This window comes from Labrus bergylta, chromosome 17 (assembly GCF_963930695.1).
Source record: "Labrus bergylta chromosome 17, fLabBer1.1, whole genome shotgun sequence".
NCBI lineage: Eukaryota > Metazoa > Chordata > Actinopteri > Labriformes > Labridae > Labrus > Labrus bergylta.
The window spans coordinates 6,817,568-6,836,774 of record NC_089211.1 but is presented as its reverse complement, the minus strand read 5'-3'; the positions used below and the strand labels follow the sequence as shown (position 1 = coordinate 6,836,774).

Here is a 19,207-nt window from a genome sequence, read left to right as displayed (position 1 = left end):
ACCTTTTTTTCCCTCTACCCCTCCATACTACTCACTCCCTCTCTCCCCCTCTAGAGTTCACGGCTTCAGCCCCTTTAACCCAGAGTCTATGACGTCAGTGGAGGCCCGGCAAGATAGAGGGCAAGAAATACAGCGAGGGATCACTCTGAGTAAAATTCCAGACACCAGGAGCACAACACACACTGTCAACAATCTTTTTTTAAATAAACAAAAATGTTATTTTGATTTTAGAAAGTTAGTTTTACTTGTGGCATTACTTTACATTTGATAAAAGTATCATAACTGCTTATTTGCTAAGTTATTTTTGTAACCTGTGTTGACTTCATAGGTCAAAACAAAACTGAGCGACAAGAGGGCCGAGTCATAGCCTACAGAAGTGTATGATATGTGTGTAGATTTTTAAGTTTTTATTTATTTATTTGTTTCTCAGTTTTAGAATTGATTTAAAAAGTTGTCCTATACAAATTGGTTCAAGAATAAATTATTAAAATTGTAGCACTTGGCTATTCATAGATTAGATTTCAGATTTTCTTTATTTAAATTTTAGTCAGTGTCTTATAAAAACATAAGCCAACGTATTGAGTCGACCGCTGCCAGGTTTAAGGGTTTGTTTTCATCCAGCTCAATTAAATGATTAATAATTCTGAATAAAACTATCACCAACATATATATATATATATGTATATATATATAATGATAATGTATTTTGTTTTTCCACATAGCCTAATAATAAAAGGCCTTAACCGTTTCCCTGAAATAGAAACTGAATGGTTCCGTTTTTCTTGGAGCACCGCAGAGAGAAACTTCTTGTCAATAGACGATCTACGAGAGAGAGAGGGGGAGAGAGAGAGAGAGGGAGAGGGAGAGAGAGAGCGAGAGAGAGAGAGAGACAGAGAGAGAGAGAGAGGGAGAGAGAGACGTCACAGCCTGCCGTTGGCCCGGTTCAGCTCAGCTCAGCTCGGATCCGATGAGCCGTTGGTTCTAATTGGACGTTCAAACGGAACTACACCCGGACCTGGAGCCTGTTTAACCCGGGTTAGTCCAGCTCTGGGTCCAACTCGGGACACTTTTCATTTCTTATATACCCGGAATAAGCACCGTGAGAGAGCCGGGGCGGAGGCAGGGAGTCCGAGCCGCCCTTAACGTAACGTTTCGTGACGTGGTCCGCCGACGCGCTGCTCGTCCTCCCGGTGTGTTCACGGAGTTATCGATCCACCTTATCGGAGAAGTGACCGTCTGATCGATCGGTGTGTGAGGATGGAGAGGAAGAGGACGGACTGTCCCGCTCTTCCGACCGGCTGGAAGAAGGAAGAAGTGATCAGGAAGTCCGGGCTGAGCGCCGGGAAGAGCGACGTCTACTATTACAGGTACTTATCGATCAGTGATCAGTCTGCCAGTGATCGATTAGTCAACCTGGGCCTATAAAGATGTTAAAGTCAGGCTGTTGTTATAACACCTCTGTTAATGAAAGATGAGTGTTCAGTTCCTGTTACTTTCATAAACAACCCCTCACTAAGATGTTTGTAGTCCTACATCATCTTCCTGATTCTGACAAAGTGTCTCTCTGTGGCTCTCCCACTGTTTACTGAACCTGAGGTTTATTACAGGGCCTCAACCAGAATTTTTAACCGCTGACGTCATGGGCCCCCCACACTTCCACCCACCCTCAAAAAGAATAAGAGATGTCATGTTTTATATTCCAGGGTTCACTTCAGCTGCAACGTAAGCGTCCTGCAGAAAACAGTTCTGGTCTCTGCAGCTCGTTTCTTCTCTGGTCCACAGTCACGCTCTGTGTGGGGGCTGATCTTTGATTTTATAACTCATCAGTCGTGACGGGGAAGTCGGCTAAAAGGTGCCACTTTTTGGTAAACCGTCTAATTGACCATCACATAAGATCTAAGGGTATTTCTATAAGTGGTCACAAGCTTCTTGAATATTTACGTTAAAAAAAATGAGGAAAGTAAATTCACATTGGAATTGTGAGATCTACATATCGGCATGTCTACTTTTGAGCTTTGCCACAATGTTCAGGTTAAATGGGCCAAGAGTGATTCTATATCTTTCTAATGTTAACAGAAAATAGAAATAGATTTCAAAATGAACTGATCATGTCGTACATGTTTCTATGTGTTGGTGTCTTCAGCCCTTTTCAAAGTGCAATTCTCCAACAGCGCTGTAACGAGGCTCTGCTGTCATTAGGCCAAGACGTTCATATTGATTCCACAGTCACGATATATTGGTGTCCCAGTCTGGGAAGTCACACTGCGTTTCGGCATTGCGGAAGTGCAAAAGAGCACGGCATAGTGGGAGCTCAACACACACAAACACACACAGCTATTTTCTCCCCCACTAGCTCTGCCAATTAAATCCAATCTCCAAAAATATCAAAACAGAGCCAGCCTTTGCTGCTCATGCACCTTTGAGAAGTCATAGCTAAAAAGCCAACATTGAGTGTTTTTTATTTCATGGTTCTCAATGATCCTTTCTGTCCTTTCTCCACCTCTTGCATCGTACTCCTCCTTCCTTTCCTTTCTGTGTCCTTTTCTTCACTCTGTTCCTTCTCTGCCGATCCTCCTGCCATACTGTCTGCAACACATCTTCTCGTTTCAAAGAGGATTATTAAGATTTTGCACTGAAACACATTTTAGACCTCTAAACTTGTTTTGAAAGTGTGTTACATACACACAGAGAATTAAAAAGACACAAACTGATGCTGATGCTCCTCGGGTCGTATCGAGACGTCTTCCCCGATCAGAGAGTGCTCCCTGGAGAGGAGAAGACGGGGGGGACCCCCCCCCCACATTCCTTGTGAATAGACAGAGGATGACCAAACTACCAGTCAGCATTGCTCCTGCACCGGGTTGGAATGTGTCCTCTTCTCTCCTTCTTAGACCTGCTGTCGGCTTCTCCAAACTAAATGTACTAACGCCTCACACACACTGCAGCACATCTGGCTGAAAGGAAACAGCAGCACCAAGAATCTTTTGTTTTGGTAAAAGTCAAAACATAATTCACGTCTGTCAGGGTATCCAGTGCTGTTTTTAAGTTCCCCAAACAACATCTTAAAGTCAGGATGTATTAACTTTGCTATTTCATTCTTCCTTTTTCTGTAACCTCACAGAGAAACTTTGGGCTATTTTTGACTTAATCTCTATCTTTGAGATCTAGAAGGAGAAACACACCCCTGCTGTTACTGATGGTCCAGTTGAATTTATGAAATGATCACAAACTATTTCAACTTGACTTTTAGTTCCAGCCTTTGCTCGTAAGCCGTTTCCCTGAATATGAGTGACGAAGAAGTTATATCTATAATTCGTTCCAGCTCGACTTTACGGGAGAAGAAATGAAGCGGAGCAAGGCCGAGGCTGCAGATTCTTGCATGCAATGCATCCTGGTACATATGAAGTGCTTGCATGGCACTGCACACACACTCTTCCAGTATGGGAGTTAATATATTGCTTCAGTTGACTACATTTACCATCAAAGTACATTTCTTTCACACAAATTTGGTGCCAATTTTCCCTGAAAAGAATCAGTTATGACTGAATTACTAACGGCTTTTGACTTTCTGCACGTTTCCTGCACATTACATTACATAAGTATTGAATTCCATATGAAGGATCAAGGACAAGAAAGCAACATTTCAGCTTTAAACAGCCTCCCATGTAGCCTTGATAACAATCTTTTGTCTTCTCAGCCATTGTCTCAAGCAGATCAAAGTGTGATCTAGAGTTTGAGCGTTCACATCTATCCCTCTTCTCTACCTTCCTATAACTACTTCTCTGTAGACAGCGGAGGAAATGATGTAGCTTGCTGCTCAGGTCTTGTGGTTAGCTGTGATGCCGCAGAGCTGCCAGCTGCGTTCACTTCCCGTTGATCGGCGGCAGAGATCAGAGTCAGAAATACGTGACCCCCGTCACTTCCTGAAGCTGGAACATGAAAGAGAGCGAGGCGTTCAGAGAGCAGAGCCTCGTCTTTACTTTCAGTTCACTCTGAAGTGTGACTCATCAGTTCCAGTAAGGAGACCAGTCAGCAGGTCGACTTACTGGAAGAGCAGCAACACCCTGCAACACCCTGCAACACCTCCTCGGCCGGGCCTGCGCTGCGGCCTCCATCTCTGCACAGTCATGTTGTTTATTCTGTTCTTTACCCACAATTTATTTTCACTTCTGGTTCACATGACTTCGAGAATTTTCTCATTAAAAAATACAGGAATGAAAAGAGTTTATTTGGCTTCAATGAAGAGTTGAGAAGAAAGATGACACACAATATACACACAATATACACACAATATACACACACACACACACCCCCACACACACACACACACACACACACACACACACACACACACACACACACATACAGCGTCTGATCTATGCTGCTGACCTACATGTCAGACGCAGCTGACGACTGTGTGTCCGCTCTCTTTTCTTCCATCTTTGTGAGGACTGGGTTGCACTTCTAGATCTTAGAGGACGTTTAAAGCCCAGCTCACACTGCACGACTGAATCGTTTACAACTCACGACCAAAGCTCACGGTTTATGTTCTCACAGTGAACGACCCGATTGTCTTGCACGGGTCAAATCAGGACGTAGCATTCCCAAGAGTCAATAGAAAACTCCACTCGACGGAGGTTGGAGTCAGATTTATGTGTATCTCAGTTGTCTCTTATGTGTGGCTCAAATACACAGCAGAAATGAACGCTCTCTCTCTCTCTTTCTCTCTCTCTCTCTCACACACACACACACACACATCACAAATAAACACAAGTCTACTAGCAGCTAAATCATAACAAGTATTTCCTGTCAGCTGGATGTCTGCAGAGATTTCCTTCTAACGTTTCTTTCATGATCGCAGGGGGAAAACAGATTAAACGGGCATGCCTGCTGTTGCCATAGTGATTTCGGACAGTGTCACAATCGGGACAAAAAGTCCCCGAGTCAGGGAATCGGCTTGCGGCTCTGCTCTCACTGTGTGAGTGTGTGCAGTCGTACAACCTAACTATCAAATATGTCAGAAAATCGGGTGACCGGTCGGGAGCAGCTGATCGGGCTGTGATTGGTCGTTGTGCCTCAGCGTACTCTGCATGACTGACACGAGCCATCGGGTTGAAATGCGGCCTGACTTAACCTTGAGTTGTATGACTAACAGATTGGGTCTAAATAAGGCTGAAATCGACACTTGCTCCTCACTCTAATTCCAACATGCAGCAGTCTAGGTAACATTATGTCATCCAGAATTTTGCACAAGACTCATGATTTTATCCATGAAACACCTAACATCCAGACCCCACCTCCAGACTCTACATATGTCTGTAGGTGTTTATTCGTCTCACTCTCTCCTTTCTTCAGTCCTTCAGGAAAGAAGTTCAGGAGTAAACCTCAGCTGTCCCGTTACCTTGGCAACACAGTGGATCTGGGATGTTTCGACTTCCGGACAGGGAAGATGATGCCAGGGAAAATGCAGAAGAACAAACAGAGACTCCGACATGACCAGCTCATCTTGGCCAAGGTAACAACTGATGGATGTCACAGCGGTGGGGGCGGGGCTTAGGCTGCGCTGGGGCTGTCTGTATTGTGTGTTATAAGATTACAGGATTAACACAGCTCTTCCTGTGAAGTGTTCAAAGCTCTGCGGGTCATTGGACAAACGCTCATTCACTGAAGAAGAAGAAGAAGAGTGTAAGGGTGAAACCCCGCCCACTGACTGCTGAGCTTCCTGTATTTCTTCTTCTACTCTCTTAATTCACGTCAATGTATTTACATCGCAGGGCTGTCATACTCCAGTTCACGTTTTAAACGTTTGTTTTTAATATCTTGTACTTTTATCTCATTAGTGTCTTGTACAGTATGAGTCTTGTTGGTGTTAGAGTTTGTCCTTGTGCTGGATCTATATTTTATCAGTGTTGGGCTCTGCTGGCTCTCCATGACTCAGTCCTAAACCTCTTCTCTCCAGTGGACCAAACCTCCCATGCCAGCAGTCTGAACACCAAAACTCGCCTTGTGCTCTGAGTAACTTAAGCAACAAATGAGCTATTTGTTTTTCAGCAAGCTTTCAGAGTTCAGACAGAGCCTAGAGGACACAAGAAAAAAAACAGAAAAAAAAAAAAGAAATGTGACAGAATAAGATGTAAAAGTGTTTATACCTTTATACCAGTGAGGTCTGACCCCAGAAACACTCGGATAAAGTTCATGAACAGGAGGTCATCATGACACTGTGACTACACAAGCTTTGAAGATAATATATGACCTTCAGCTTCTACAATAGTCCAACTTTAAGTTTTGGAAACAGCCTCATTTTTCAAGCTTTGATAACAAACGGAAGATATTTGTCATAAAATAACTGTGCATGTGTGGGCGTTGTGTGTGTGTGTGTGTGTGTGTGTGTGTGTGTGTGTGTGTGTGTGTGTGTGTGTGTGTGTGTGTGTGTGTGTGTGTGTGTGTGTGTGTGTGTGTGTGTGTGTGTGCGTGCGTGCGTGTGTGTGAGAGAGAGAGGAGAGAGAGAGGAGAGAGAGAGCGCCTGTGTGCATAATGTGCATGTGTCTGTGCATGTGTGTTGTTGTGTGTTTTTGCTGCAGTCTTTGAACCAGAGATAAGAGCAGCTCTGTCTCCTCCCTAACAGCAGCGTGAAGGAAGAAGAAAGTCCTCAGTGTGTGAAATGTAATCACCTCATAATAAACTGTGTAATAAACAGTTGAGATCGAACACGCAAACTTTCAGCAAACAAATGCGCCACGAAGCCGTACAAGACACAATGTTTCATAACAGAACCATCAGTAAAAACGAACAAATTGTCCTTTTCAATAGAACAAACAGAAAGTAAACTTAAAGGACACTCTGACCTCTGACAAGGCCAATAGTCCAGTTTTTATTATGAACAGATCTTTAAGAACAGCCTCTGTGGATGTGCTGGTATCTTGAATGATAAGAATCTTCAGCAAAAGAACACAACAATAGGACATTAAATACACGAGAACGTAGAACATAAATCAGAAAAACAAAAGTGCAAAAGTGACAAGGAAAAAAACACAGATTCTCCCTCCAGCTTTCACGAACTGGTTTAAAATCTCAGAGAGGAATCAACCTAAGTGGTTTCAGCATGTGCCAGCTGAGGTGTTATCCACTCTGCTCTGCTGTTAAACTGGAGATGTGAAAAACCCCAGCATGCACTTGAGAAAAGCAGGAAACATGTTATAATGTATAAAAGTATGAAATGTTTTGCATTAAAAATATCATGAACATTGGAGCTTGTTATAAAGACACCTCACATTTCCTTGCCTTTATTCATTGTTTAAGTTTTTTTGAGAAACTCCCACAACGTCAATCTTCAGATCTTCAGATGTGTGAAGATACAGGTTTCAGGCCAGCTAAGCTAAGCTAAGCTAAGCCATGCTAAACTAGAAATCTCCCTACATTAGCTCTTTCACGGCAGCAGGTGCTGAGGTATGTTTTTTTTAATTAAACCAACCAACAAGAACATCCTTCAGCAATGCAGAAATAATGTGTGTGTGTGTGTGTGTGTGTGTGTGTGTGTGTGTGTGTGTGTGTGTGTGTGTGTGTGTGTGTGTGTGTGTGTGTGTGTGTGTGTGTGTGTGTGTGTGTGTGTGGTGTATTGACACGGTTTGTAACTCTCGGCTGCTGCTCTTCACACATCGTTACTTGGGAGTTCACTCACAAACACGCATGCAAACCCCCACACATACACGACCACACTTCCTGTTGTTATCTGTTGGACCTCAGCTGGAAATTAACCCTTTAAGATTAACCGCCCACACACACACACACACACACACACACACACACACACACACACACACACACACACACACACACACACACACACACACACACACACACACACACAAACACACACACACGCACGTTTATTATTGCTCTCGTCTCTTGTTTAGGAAGGTGAACCAGATCAGGAAGCAAGGAAGGAAGGTGGAAGGGAAAAAGAGAAACAAGCTTGGATAGAGCAAGGAAGGGAAGGAAAGAAGGTAGTAAGGAAGGAGAAGGAGGGAAGGAAAGAAAGAACCAAGGAAGGGATAGAGAGGAAGAAAGGAAGGAGAGAGGAAAGACGACATGTCACAAAAAAACACTGACTCGTATCTGTGCCCTGCAGGGAGGTAAACTGGACCTGAACACCGCTCTGCCCATCAGACAGACGGCCTCCATCTTTAAACAGCCTGTTACCAAGGTTACTAGTCATCCAGGCAACAAGGTGAAGCCAGACCTGCAGAGAGGGGCCGATCAGCCCAGACAGGTGAGAAGCTGTTATCACTCAAACACACACAGAGACACACACAATCTGGTGTCACCATGGCGATGCCTGAGGCCGAGGTCAGGCTGTTACTCAAGAGGAGAGCAGGCTGTCAGACTGCAGCCACAAGAGGGCGCTGTGGCCTCGTAGGAAGAGGAATGTGATTCATATACAGGGTGAGGAAGAATACAAAGTAAGAAAAGTGACAGAGGAGAGGATGTCATTGAAGGAGGAGAAAGAAACTAAATTAAGGGATTTGAACATATCATTTTTACAAATCATGGTTCATTACAGATTTACAAAATAGACTGTTATTAATAGTGAACAAAACCTGAGTTACATGACCCGCACATATCTCATTGTAAATCTGCTTTTCTATCAGTCTGCTTCACAGAATGTAAAAACAAATGGACGACATGACAGCCACCCAAAAGAGAAGCCAAAACATTTAGCGCTTCCCTTACAGACTGGCTGCAGTATAGGTCATAAGCTCCGCCTCCTCCATGTTAACAGACGTGACATGAGTCAAACTAGAATATTAAAATATTTGTCAAACACATTTTTCTCACACATGGTTCCTGTCGTTATAGTTCGCTCTTATCATGCTGATTAATGTCCGAGGGTTCCTCTCTCTGAGGAGTTTAGTTTTAATAATGTGGCATATCACCATTGATTGACAGCTCTGTTGACAAATGAGGCTCCAGCGGTGCTTTGTGTAGCTGATTAGTAGAGTAGAGGAAAAGTGAGAAGAAGAGAAGAGTCTCTCCATACCTGTGAGTGTCTGCTTCACACTCACTGTAAGTCTTTGTCATTTTATCAGGAAGTGTGTTTTGGTGAGAGGAAGGGGCGGGACATAAAGAAAACAGGCCTATAGCCTATCTTTACTTCACAGACTTTTGCTGCAAATGTCGTCACCAGCTCATCCAGCTGACACGGGTCAAATAGTTGAACTTTTGATTCAGTCCGTTTCGTATCAATTTAGCCTAATCTACATAATCGCACGTCACATTTTATATTTGGATTCCTGAGCATACTTTTATTTTTTGTGCCTCATTTTCTATCAGCCACTTGAAGGCGTAAAGAGCCATCATGGTCACATTTTATTACACTGTCTGTCAGCAACAATTACTTTACTGTGATGTGGATGTGGAGTACTTTCTTTTTCTCTTACGCCCTTACTGCCGACCTTGGCGAGTGAAGCTGCTCTTTTTGAAGCTACTTCACAATAAAAGCCTGTAAGTGGTCACCGTTGGAACGCTCTTAATGTGAAGCAGCAGCGAGAAGTGTTCAATTGGAATTCACAGCATCAGACTCCAGCAGTTCAAGAAGGTCATAACAAAATGAGGCTGAAATGAAGGAACGGCTATTCAACTGTGTGTGTGTGTGTGTGTGTGTGTGTGTGTGCAGCTGTTCTGGGAGAGGAGGTTGAAAGGTCTCCGTTCATCAGACGTCACAGAGGAAGTCCTGCGGTCAATGGACCTCCCCAAAGGCCTGCAGAGTAAGTCTCCATCCTGATGCTAGCACACACCACCACTCCAGATGCTCCTGTCCTGACCTCTGGCCCCCTCTCTCCTGCAGGTGTTGGACCAGACACCAGCGATGACACTCTGCTTTCAGCCATCGCCAGCGCTCTGCACATGAGCTCTGCCCCGATCACGGGACAGACGTCTGTGGCCGCTGAGAAGAACCCGGCCATCTGGCTCAACGTGTCCCAGCCGCTCTGCAAGGCCTTCACCGTCACAGACGAACACATCAGGTATTACAGTCTTTAAGGACAGGGGTCACTTTTTCAAAATCCCTTATGTACGAGGGATGTACATCTCCATGACGATTTAAACACACATTTAGATTCAGACTAAGTCGACCAGTCTGAAGTTGATCTATTATTTTGTCTGTAGCTTAAACATACTTTACATAACTGACTATTCCGTCCTCTGATAAACCCTCCCGGCGTCTCTCTAACCTGAGACAGATCAGACGAGTGCAGGTAGCTGACGCATGCCGCAGTTTGAATAATAACTTGTAGTGATAGAGGAGGATGAGAGGCTGTGGAGAGAGGAGACAGATGATCAGAGATGAGTACTAATGAAGCATGAAGGAGGAGGATGAAGAAAAAGCAGCCGCCGCCACCGCCACAGTCAGGCTGGGAAATTCACCGCCGACATGATTGAAAATAACATCCAGGTATCTGCCATCGGAGAGGAAACAGCTGCAGCATCAGTCATCAGCTCAGATCTTCATCTGCAGACTTATGTGACATCTGCTGGTAGAGGACAAGGCACATTAGCATGCAAGCTACATCGCACATTCCTCCATTATTGAACGAGCTCTGAGATTTATTTTCAATCATTTAAGCTTCATTTCAATCTAGTTATTCCAAAGTCTGCACCAGTTCTCTCACCTCTGTAGAGCATTTTAGCTAATTTCTTAACCTCATTGTGTTTTAGTACTTTGGTTCACTCTTAATGCTTTAACAAATTTGTTTTACAACAACTGTACACCACCTTTCCAGAACCAGACAGCAGATTTAGCAAAGTGAGCCTCATCCTATCATTCGGCATCACATCTTATCCTGTACCATTTTGTTTCTTACTGTGTCGTATCATATCGCTTTGTGTTGTAGTGTATCAATTAGTATCAATTATCAATTAGTGTCTCAGTTGTCAGATGCCCCAGGATCCCTAAATGCACCCTTGTGAGTAAACAGTTTTCTCTCCTCTCAAAGCCTCATGATGATGGACAGTGAGCTTTGCCTAATTATGACTTTGATGAATTATATCTCACTATTTTTAGTTTTCATTGTCTTATGAATGAAGTGAAGGAGGGTTCCTGGGTGGAGCTTGGTGTTCAAATCTGATCAATGATCGATGGAGGGAAAGTGAAGTTTAATGATCTTAGACATAAAAGAAAAAGATTCATTATTCACATCCCTTCACAAAGGTGATTACTGAAACGTGTCAGTAGGGGGCACTGTGGACACACACTTACACACACACACACACACACACACACACACACACACACACACACACACACACACACACACACACACACACTGTGTGTGTGTCCAGTAGCAGAGAACAGCTGGCTGGAGCCATTACAGCAGAATCACTGAAATCCATCACCTTATCCTCTCCTCTCCTCTCCTCTCCTCTCCTCTCCTCTCCCCCCTCCCCTCCCCTCCCCTCCTCTCCTCTCCTCTCCTCTCATCTCCTTTTTTCTCTTTCTCTTTTTTGTTTTTAATTCCTTCGCTCCTTCCTTATCTCATTGCCTTTTTCCTTCCGTAATTTCCTCATTTACTCTTTCCTTCTTCCCTTCAGTCATTTATTCTTTCTTGCCTCCTTTTACCCTTCTACCATCCACTCCTCTCTCTCCCTCCTTCTTCAGATATTTCCTTCCCCTCATCCTTATGTTTCCCATTCCTCCCTTGATGCACCATCCTTCATATACTGCATCTTCCTGTTTTGCCTCCTTCCTTTGTTTTTCTATCTCCATCTTTCATTTTTGTTTCCCCCCTCCTCCTCTCTTTTTCCTCTTTTTCCTGTCTTCTCTCTTCTCATATCTCCTCCTTCTCTCCCTCCCTCCAGCCTTTCTCCCTCCTCCTCCTCCCTTTCTTATCTCTCTCCTCCATTAATTTCCAATTCTCTTCCTCTTCCCTCCTCTCTCTCCAGTTGAATGTGCTTGTCATCCTAAATCGCTCTCATTCCTCTCCTCCTCCTCCTCGCCTTCGTTCCCTTGAATTCCTCCTTTACTACCCTAAAACGTCTCCCTCGTTTAAACATCCAAACCCCCACTTTACCTGTTCATATATTTTTCTCTCTTTGCTTTGGGATATTTACCCTAATTGTATTAAATGACACTTTATTGTTCATTTACTTCTCGACTTCTGCTTTTAATGATTCCCTTGATTTAATGTTTTATTTTTGAACAGAAGCAAATACATAAAGTCATGTAGCATGACGGTGTCCTCTTCTGTTTCCTCTCCTTCTGACTGTTAATCCAGATGTGGTCTCACATGATGGAACACATTCTGCCTCTTTGTTGGTTTGAACAAAAGGTGGTGTCTCTCTCTCCTCTGAGTCTCTGACAGCAGAGATAAACACGGACGTCTTCTTTGAAAAAGCTCATGTTTTTATGATTCGTTTTAATTAGGATTTGACATACTGAATATGCAGACTGTGAAACTTGACAATAATACGACAACCTCCCCCACCTTTGTGTGTGTGTGTGTGTGTGTGTGTGTGTGTGTGTGTGTGTGTGCAGGGAGCAGGAGCTGAAGGTGTACCAGGCCAGGAGGAGTCTGGAGGAGGCGCTCATGGCTGACAGTTTGGCGCGGGCCGCCGAAAACACCCGGGAGCTGCTGGAGGGGAAGAGGGCCTGAAGACGGACGTGGAAGAGAGAGAGACAGGTAAATTGTGTTTTTTTTTTAAGCCTCCTGCCTTTATCAGACAGGACAGATGAAGAGAGACAGGACATGTAGGGAAGAGAGAGAGGGCTGAGTTCATGATTTAAATTCACTGCCGCTGCAAAGAGGACTTTAGCCTCCGTACATGGTGCATGCGATATAACCGCTAGGCTACCCTGCTGACCCTGTTAAGTGTGTTTTTGATAATTGGCTGCAGGAAGAAAACATTACAACCGAGAGCTGCAGATGACTCTTCTTAATCTGGCTGCTGAAAACACCAAACACATAGTACTCAACAAGCTATCTTAGCTAATAATATGTGATCACATGTCAACAGAAATAGACATCCTTAGTGTTTTAAGTTAAACGGTGTTCTGTAAGAAAGAGTTACTGAATGAAAAAGACCTCTTTTCAAATGAGCAGATGAGCTGCAGACAGGTTCTCAGAGGTGATCAGTGAAAACTCCACAGGTGTCATGGTTACACAATGCGCTCCGGGCTGGTGTGTCGAGGTGAGCGTCGGTCTGAAACAGAATCTGTCAGAGCTAAAAAGAGAAGCCATTGTGCAGAGAGAAAATGGTTTAAGCACGACATCAGATAGTGAAACAAATGTTACACATGTAGTCTTGTTAACAGCATCATCACAGTAACTTAAAAGAAGATTGACTTCATGTTATCCAGAGACGAGGCTCAAAGGGCAATCGTTTGTTATTATATCTATGTATATGACTTCACAGTTCATGACCTCAAACAGAAGGTCTCTTCAGGAGCTGTTGTTTGGTTCCTCAGTATTAAACAGAACTCACAGTTCCCTCTTAAGTAAAAGTTGGTTAAGGTTTACTTCCCTCAAAAAAACTCCAGCATACACAACACCCTCCAACACAGATATAACTTCCTTTATTTGTTTGACTCGAGACCTGTTGCTGCAATTGTGGAAACTTTACACATCTGAAGAAGCAGAGTCGGGATTTCTGGCACAACTTCACCAACTAAGCAGAGCGGAGGGCGTGTAGAGGTCAAAACGCTCCAGCAGCACTTTGTCGTATGAAGATTAGTATGAAAATATAAAAGAGAAAAACTGATACGATTACAAATCCTTCTGACTGACTTTTAATATCCTTCTTTCTGGGCCAATCGTGTCCCTGCAGACGGCAGGTCAGCCGCAATGACTGCTGATCTTAGTCGTCAACGTCCGACAAAGTAAATCAAGTTTTTTGTTCTCTACGGTTTAGAGCAGTTTTTGCACCTTGCAGGATGAAATCTTCACCCTGAATAACCTCTGCAGTTCACTTCTCAGAGAGCTTTACGGGGACAGGAACGCACTCACTGCTATTTTCATGTTAGGAGCCTCTTCTTTTTTATGACCAACAAATATCAAACGACAAAACTACTGAAGTGAAGAACGACTGAACCTGTAAACCGCTGAGCTCCTAAAGGAAGGAGGACATGGTTTGTGTGGCTTGTTTTTTTTTTTGGTGCAGTTTGAATGTGAGGAAAGTTACAGATCACAGCTTTAAATGTCCCGAACGACACATAAGTAGAGCCAATCTGCAGTGTGTGTGTGTGTGTGTGTGTGTGTGTGTGTGTGTGTGTGTGTGTGTGTGTGTGTGTGTGTGTGTGTGTGTGTGTGTGTGGTTGTGTGTGTGGTTGTGTGTGTGTTTGGGTTGAGGTTTGTTGTGAATGCTGATGTGATTCTTGGCGTCTGATTGAAACTCAGCCATGCAGCAGACTGTGTGTGTGTATAGGTGTGTATGTTTGCGTGTGTGTGTGTGATTGATGGGCTCTGAGCTTGTTGTTAGAGTGTGTGTTAATAGTGAAGACGATATATGTGTGTGTGTGTGTGTGTGTGTGTGTGTGTGTGTGTTGTATTACAGTTTGTTTGGTTATCGGTTATATTTCACTCCGCAGAGCCGGTAAACAAAACCAAATTAAAAAACATTAACTTTCACAAGTTCACACATCCATCCATCATTCCCTCGGTTTCCTCGCTGCTCTGCCAGGTCAGGGTCTCCGCCGCTCACAGAGTGGAGACTGCTTTCAGTGTAGTGAACAAGTTTTGCTGCAGAGTTAGAAATCGTAAAGTTTTTACAGTAAAAGGACTCAAAGAGAAATCAAATATCTGCAGCCTGGATCGGGACTCCAGCTCATATTTAGTCCGGATGCAGCTGTCGGATGACTCAGAGACAATTTGTCCCGAGTGGGCCGTAAAGGCGAGGTCATCAGGCCATATAGTTGTGACACTTTCATCCTGTGTTAGATGTAGTGCTTTCATACATGCACAAATCTCACACACGTGTTCAAACATGATGCTCATTCTGATTGTTTTCAGTCAACTTTCTGTAAATGGATCAATATTTCAAATCCCCTCTGAGTAGTTTCAGTCGGCAGGAGCACATACAGGAAGCTCTGATTGGACACACTCTGCCTCGTGAAGCACATCATGTTTCTGACCGAGATTATAGCTCGGAGGGACGGCAAAGTTTATCAACCTGACTTTGCTGTAAAATCAGGATCAAAGAGGAAGTTTTCCTCCACTGATACCGCTGCTCCAAAATGTCTTCTCCGGTCTCGCCGTCCTCGCCTCTCTGCACCGCTTCCTCCTCGCTAAACTCTGACTGAACCTGACGGCAGTCGTGTTGGTTTAGGGTGTCGTCGTCGTCTTCTCATCACAGCTCCTCATCATGATGTTTTCTCAATTTTTTAAACCTCAGTTTTTTTTCCCCCCACATCACAGTTTGTTTAACTATTACATCCAGAAATGTCAGTGCCTTATCTGCAAGAACTTTTTCTCAAACCTTGTTTCCTTACTTTTACACTTTGCATTCACTATAAAAAAACCCACATTTTTTACACTAATTCTAAGTGAAGCAGAATAAACAATGAGTCGTCAAACAACCTCTATGTAATGTCCCCGTATGAGCACACGGGGTCAGAGGACATCTTTCCTCTAGTGCCATCCTCAGGACACACTTCATGTTTGAATCATTTTCATCACGGCTGAAGCTCTTAAAAATCTAAATCCTCAGCATCAGCTGGACCGTTAGTCCGCTCCAACACTCATACTTCCTGTGTGAGCGCTGCAGCACTGATGTATCTGTCATGATAAATCCATGATTCATCGGAGCAGCAGTCGTGTGTGTGTGTGTGCGTTGTCAGATGGATGGCGTGTGTGTGTGTGTCTCTGATGTTTTTCCCTCTAAAAGCCGACAGATAAGGAGACATTTTTTAAAGCACATTTGTTTTCTGCGGCGCGAGAATCGTCCATTAATGCAGATTTATGCAGATTGGCTGGATGGAAGTCGTTTGGGCGAAAAAGAGCCGCTGAGAGTCGAGGAGTGATTACTAATGGGTTTTTATAGCTGGACCAGAGAGAGAGGGCAGCGGCCAGCCTGTGTGTGTGTGTGTGTGTGTGTGTGTGTGTGTGTGTGTGTGTGTGTGTGTGTGTGTGTGTGTGTGTGTGTGTGTGTGTGTGTGTGTGTGTGTGTGTGTGTGTGTGTGTGTGTGTGTGTGTGTGTGTGTGTGTGTGTGTGTGTGTGTGTCTCCTTGGCTGTAGAAACAACCATTTTAAATCTTCACTGAATTCTCTGTGAGCTGTCCGGTTGGTGTCCTGCTGCTGGGACTCTTGTTGCTGCTTCTGCTCTAATTTATTTATGTTTGTTTTATTGCTGAGCTGTTTTTCTTTCCTTCTATTCTCTCTCTCTCTCTCTCTTTCTCTCTCTCTCTCTCTCTCTGTGCAGTGGATGGCAGGAACACACTAATGCTGCTTCTCTTCCTATAATATCTAAAGTGGCCTAATGCCCTTATTTTGTTAAAATCAGAAGAAGTGGTAATAAAAAAGCTGTTTTTTTAATGGCTGAAATGTTCCATTACTCAGGGTGCATTTAAATAAATACCTGGAATTTAATAAACATGAACTCACAGAACAAAGTTTGACAAGTTCTCCTGCAGAAAAGAAGGAATTGATCAACGTAAGCATCGGAGAAAAATATTATCTTAAAGAGCACCAGAGTCCTCTATTCGATGCTAAAATTAGAATATTTGTCTTTATATCAATGCTACGTGTAGAATCACAACATGAACTAAAGAGTGAAGAACATACTGGAGAACAGGAAACATAAAGCAGCAGGCTAATTAGAGCACGGAGAGCGTAGCGGGCATGTGCAGACTATATATTTCACTTTTTTGAAAATAACTCTAGTACCGAAGTGTTGTCAGTTGTCAAGGACTCCAGGTGCGCTTCTGGTTTCTTGCTGTGCTTGGATGTTGTCTTGTTTGTCATCATGTTTTTGTTTTTTGCTCTCGTGAAGCCAAAGAAAAATTTCCACATTTTGGACAAATAAAGTTCTGATCAGACCATCCAAATGCAAAGATGAGTCTGAAGATCGTAATCACTAAAACTTAGCAGGCTGCCTTAACAAATATTTCCCCTCCAAACACACTTTTCCAGAATTCTTACAGATACACACACATACAAATATTCCTGCATCTTTACATCATTAAACAACTAGCCCTAACAACAATCTAACACTGTAATTTTTCATGGGGTTCCCCTCACTGTTAGGGGTTACATTTTGGAAATGAAACAGATCTCCATCTTTTTATCTTACTCTGAGAAAGACGGGGCTGAAGAGGAGTTCACTTAATGTGGGACTGTTCCTTTAAATGTGCAGACTGCTCTTCTTATCTGATCGAGACTAAAGATCCACACTGCTGACTGAGAAAAGACTGTGACCGTTTGATACCAGCACACGAACAGGCCAGCCTCTGTGTGTGTGTGTGTGTGTGTGTGTGTGTGTGTGTGTGTGTGTGTGTGTGTGTGCGTGTGTGTGTGTGATTATTAGCTGTGTATCTTGTAATTTCCAGAGGCGCTGATTCAGACTCCTGCAGCATTTTTTCAGCTGCTGGTAATTAGTGGTTGTTGAGACACAGAGAATTATCTGCTTCAAAGTCATACAGCAGGCTGATAACTGCTGAGTGTGAGCGTGCGCGCTGTCACTCAGCTGAATTGCCTCGATTAAGCCGCAGATTATCAGGATTTTCTAATTATTAGGGAGTAATTAAGACTGAGCCGAGGATTATCAGAGTGAAACATGAAAATACTGAAACACTGGAGAAGAAAACATTCAGACACAGAACTGTGTTAATACGCTGAAACTGCAACACAATGAAACAGAGAAACAGTGAAACAAAGAGTTGATCCTAAAGAACAAAAAGCCTACGTTCTCCTTGTGTTAGACCGAGGGATTCACAACGATGGATGGAAAATAGAGAACTCGGGTACCCTGGTACCTTCAGAACTCAAACGGGGGAGAGAGGGATCCTAAACGCCACAACGAGGGATTCAAAATAGAAACAACCCTCATTATTGAAATGGCAAAATCGGTTTAAAAATGTTAAAAAATAGAAGGATTCAAAACTGGCTGAAAATACTGAATGACTCAAAAAAAGGGAGAGGAGTGAAATGTTTGTTGAGAGATAGAAGTGAGGGGGGACGACTCAGAGGGCATATTTGTTCAAATTCCCCGTATTAGGTATTGGAAATGGTGCTGTAGGTGCTGCCATGGTTAGCGCTGTGGCGTCATAGCTAGGAGGTTCCTGGTTCAAATCCCTGTCGGGCAGGAGCCAATCTGTGTGGAGTATGTGTGCATTCTCTCCCTTCCTCCCACAGTCCAGAGACATGCTCGTTAGGTTAATTGGTGACTATAAAATTGTCTGAAGGTTTTGAATGTGAGTGTGGCTGGTTGTCTGTCTCTATGTTGAGACAGACCCTGTGATCGACCGGTGACCAGTCCAGGGTGTAACCCCGCCTCTCGGCCCCGACTAAAGCCCCCCGTGTAAAGCAATATAGCTGATAGATGGTGTTGGTAATGGATGTAAGGATGTTAAGTGGCACATTAAAATACTCCAACAGGAGAAAGAGCGGACTCTGAGCGCTCTGAGACGAGGAGGGGGGTACAGTCAGAGGAGGAGAACATGGTGGTATTCATCACTTCTGCTCTCCCGCTCTAAGATTCATTCTGCTGTTTTATGTATAATTAAAATGTTTTCAATGCAGGCAAAAGGCCTCTGCAGACAGGCGCCCTAATTGTAGCACCGCCCCCCTTGTTAATGCAGCAGGGTGGGGGAGGTGTCGAGGGGTTAATGGAGAAGCTCATGATTAGCACGGACGCTCTCTGCATTAATTAGAGATTTCTTTTTTTTTTTCATCCACGAGCTGCGTGTTTAATATTCCAGAGGTGGTGGAAGGCCGTTTGCTCGGCAGAGTGTTTTTTATTAAGTGGAATTTATTAAGACAGGCTTAACGAATCAATTTGGGTCTAATGGTGGAAGCAGGAAGGGGGCGGAGTTTAGCTCAGAGGTCTCTGCAGGGAGCCTCATGATTATATTCCCACTTTATGGGTTATTAAGAGACGTCAGTGTGGAGCTGAGTGCTCATTAACACAAACACATGTCGGCCCTTAATTACATGTGAACGCTGCTTTTGACCAGCCGCTCCCCGACCTCAACAACAAGTCGTTAACTCATGAAATATTCACT

General features: G+C 43.7%; 1 protein-coding gene across 2 annotated transcripts in view; it reads left to right on the top strand.

The window, feature by feature from the left end:
- The first annotated feature begins 885 nt into the window (after positions 1–885).
- The window catches only part of mbd2 (methyl-CpG binding domain protein 2), a 19,832-nt gene continuing 1,510 nt past the window's right edge, over positions 886–19,207 (top strand). The window contains exons 1-6 of one of the 2 annotated variants that reach the window (XM_065965672.1): positions 886–1,367; positions 5,356–5,515; positions 8,129–8,269; positions 9,674–9,764; positions 9,845–10,022; positions 12,530–12,674. In XM_065965672.1, coding sequence (XP_065821744.1) covers positions 1,258–1,367; positions 5,356–5,515; positions 8,129–8,269; positions 9,674–9,764; positions 9,845–10,022; positions 12,530–12,647 — 798 coding nt within the window. In that variant the 5' untranslated portion in view covers positions 886–1,257 and the 3' untranslated portion in view covers positions 12,648–12,674. The remainder of the gene's footprint in view (positions 1,368–5,355; positions 5,516–8,128; positions 8,270–9,673; positions 9,765–9,844; positions 10,023–12,529; positions 12,675–19,207) is intronic. The other variant, XM_065965673.1, reaches the window with a different exon arrangement.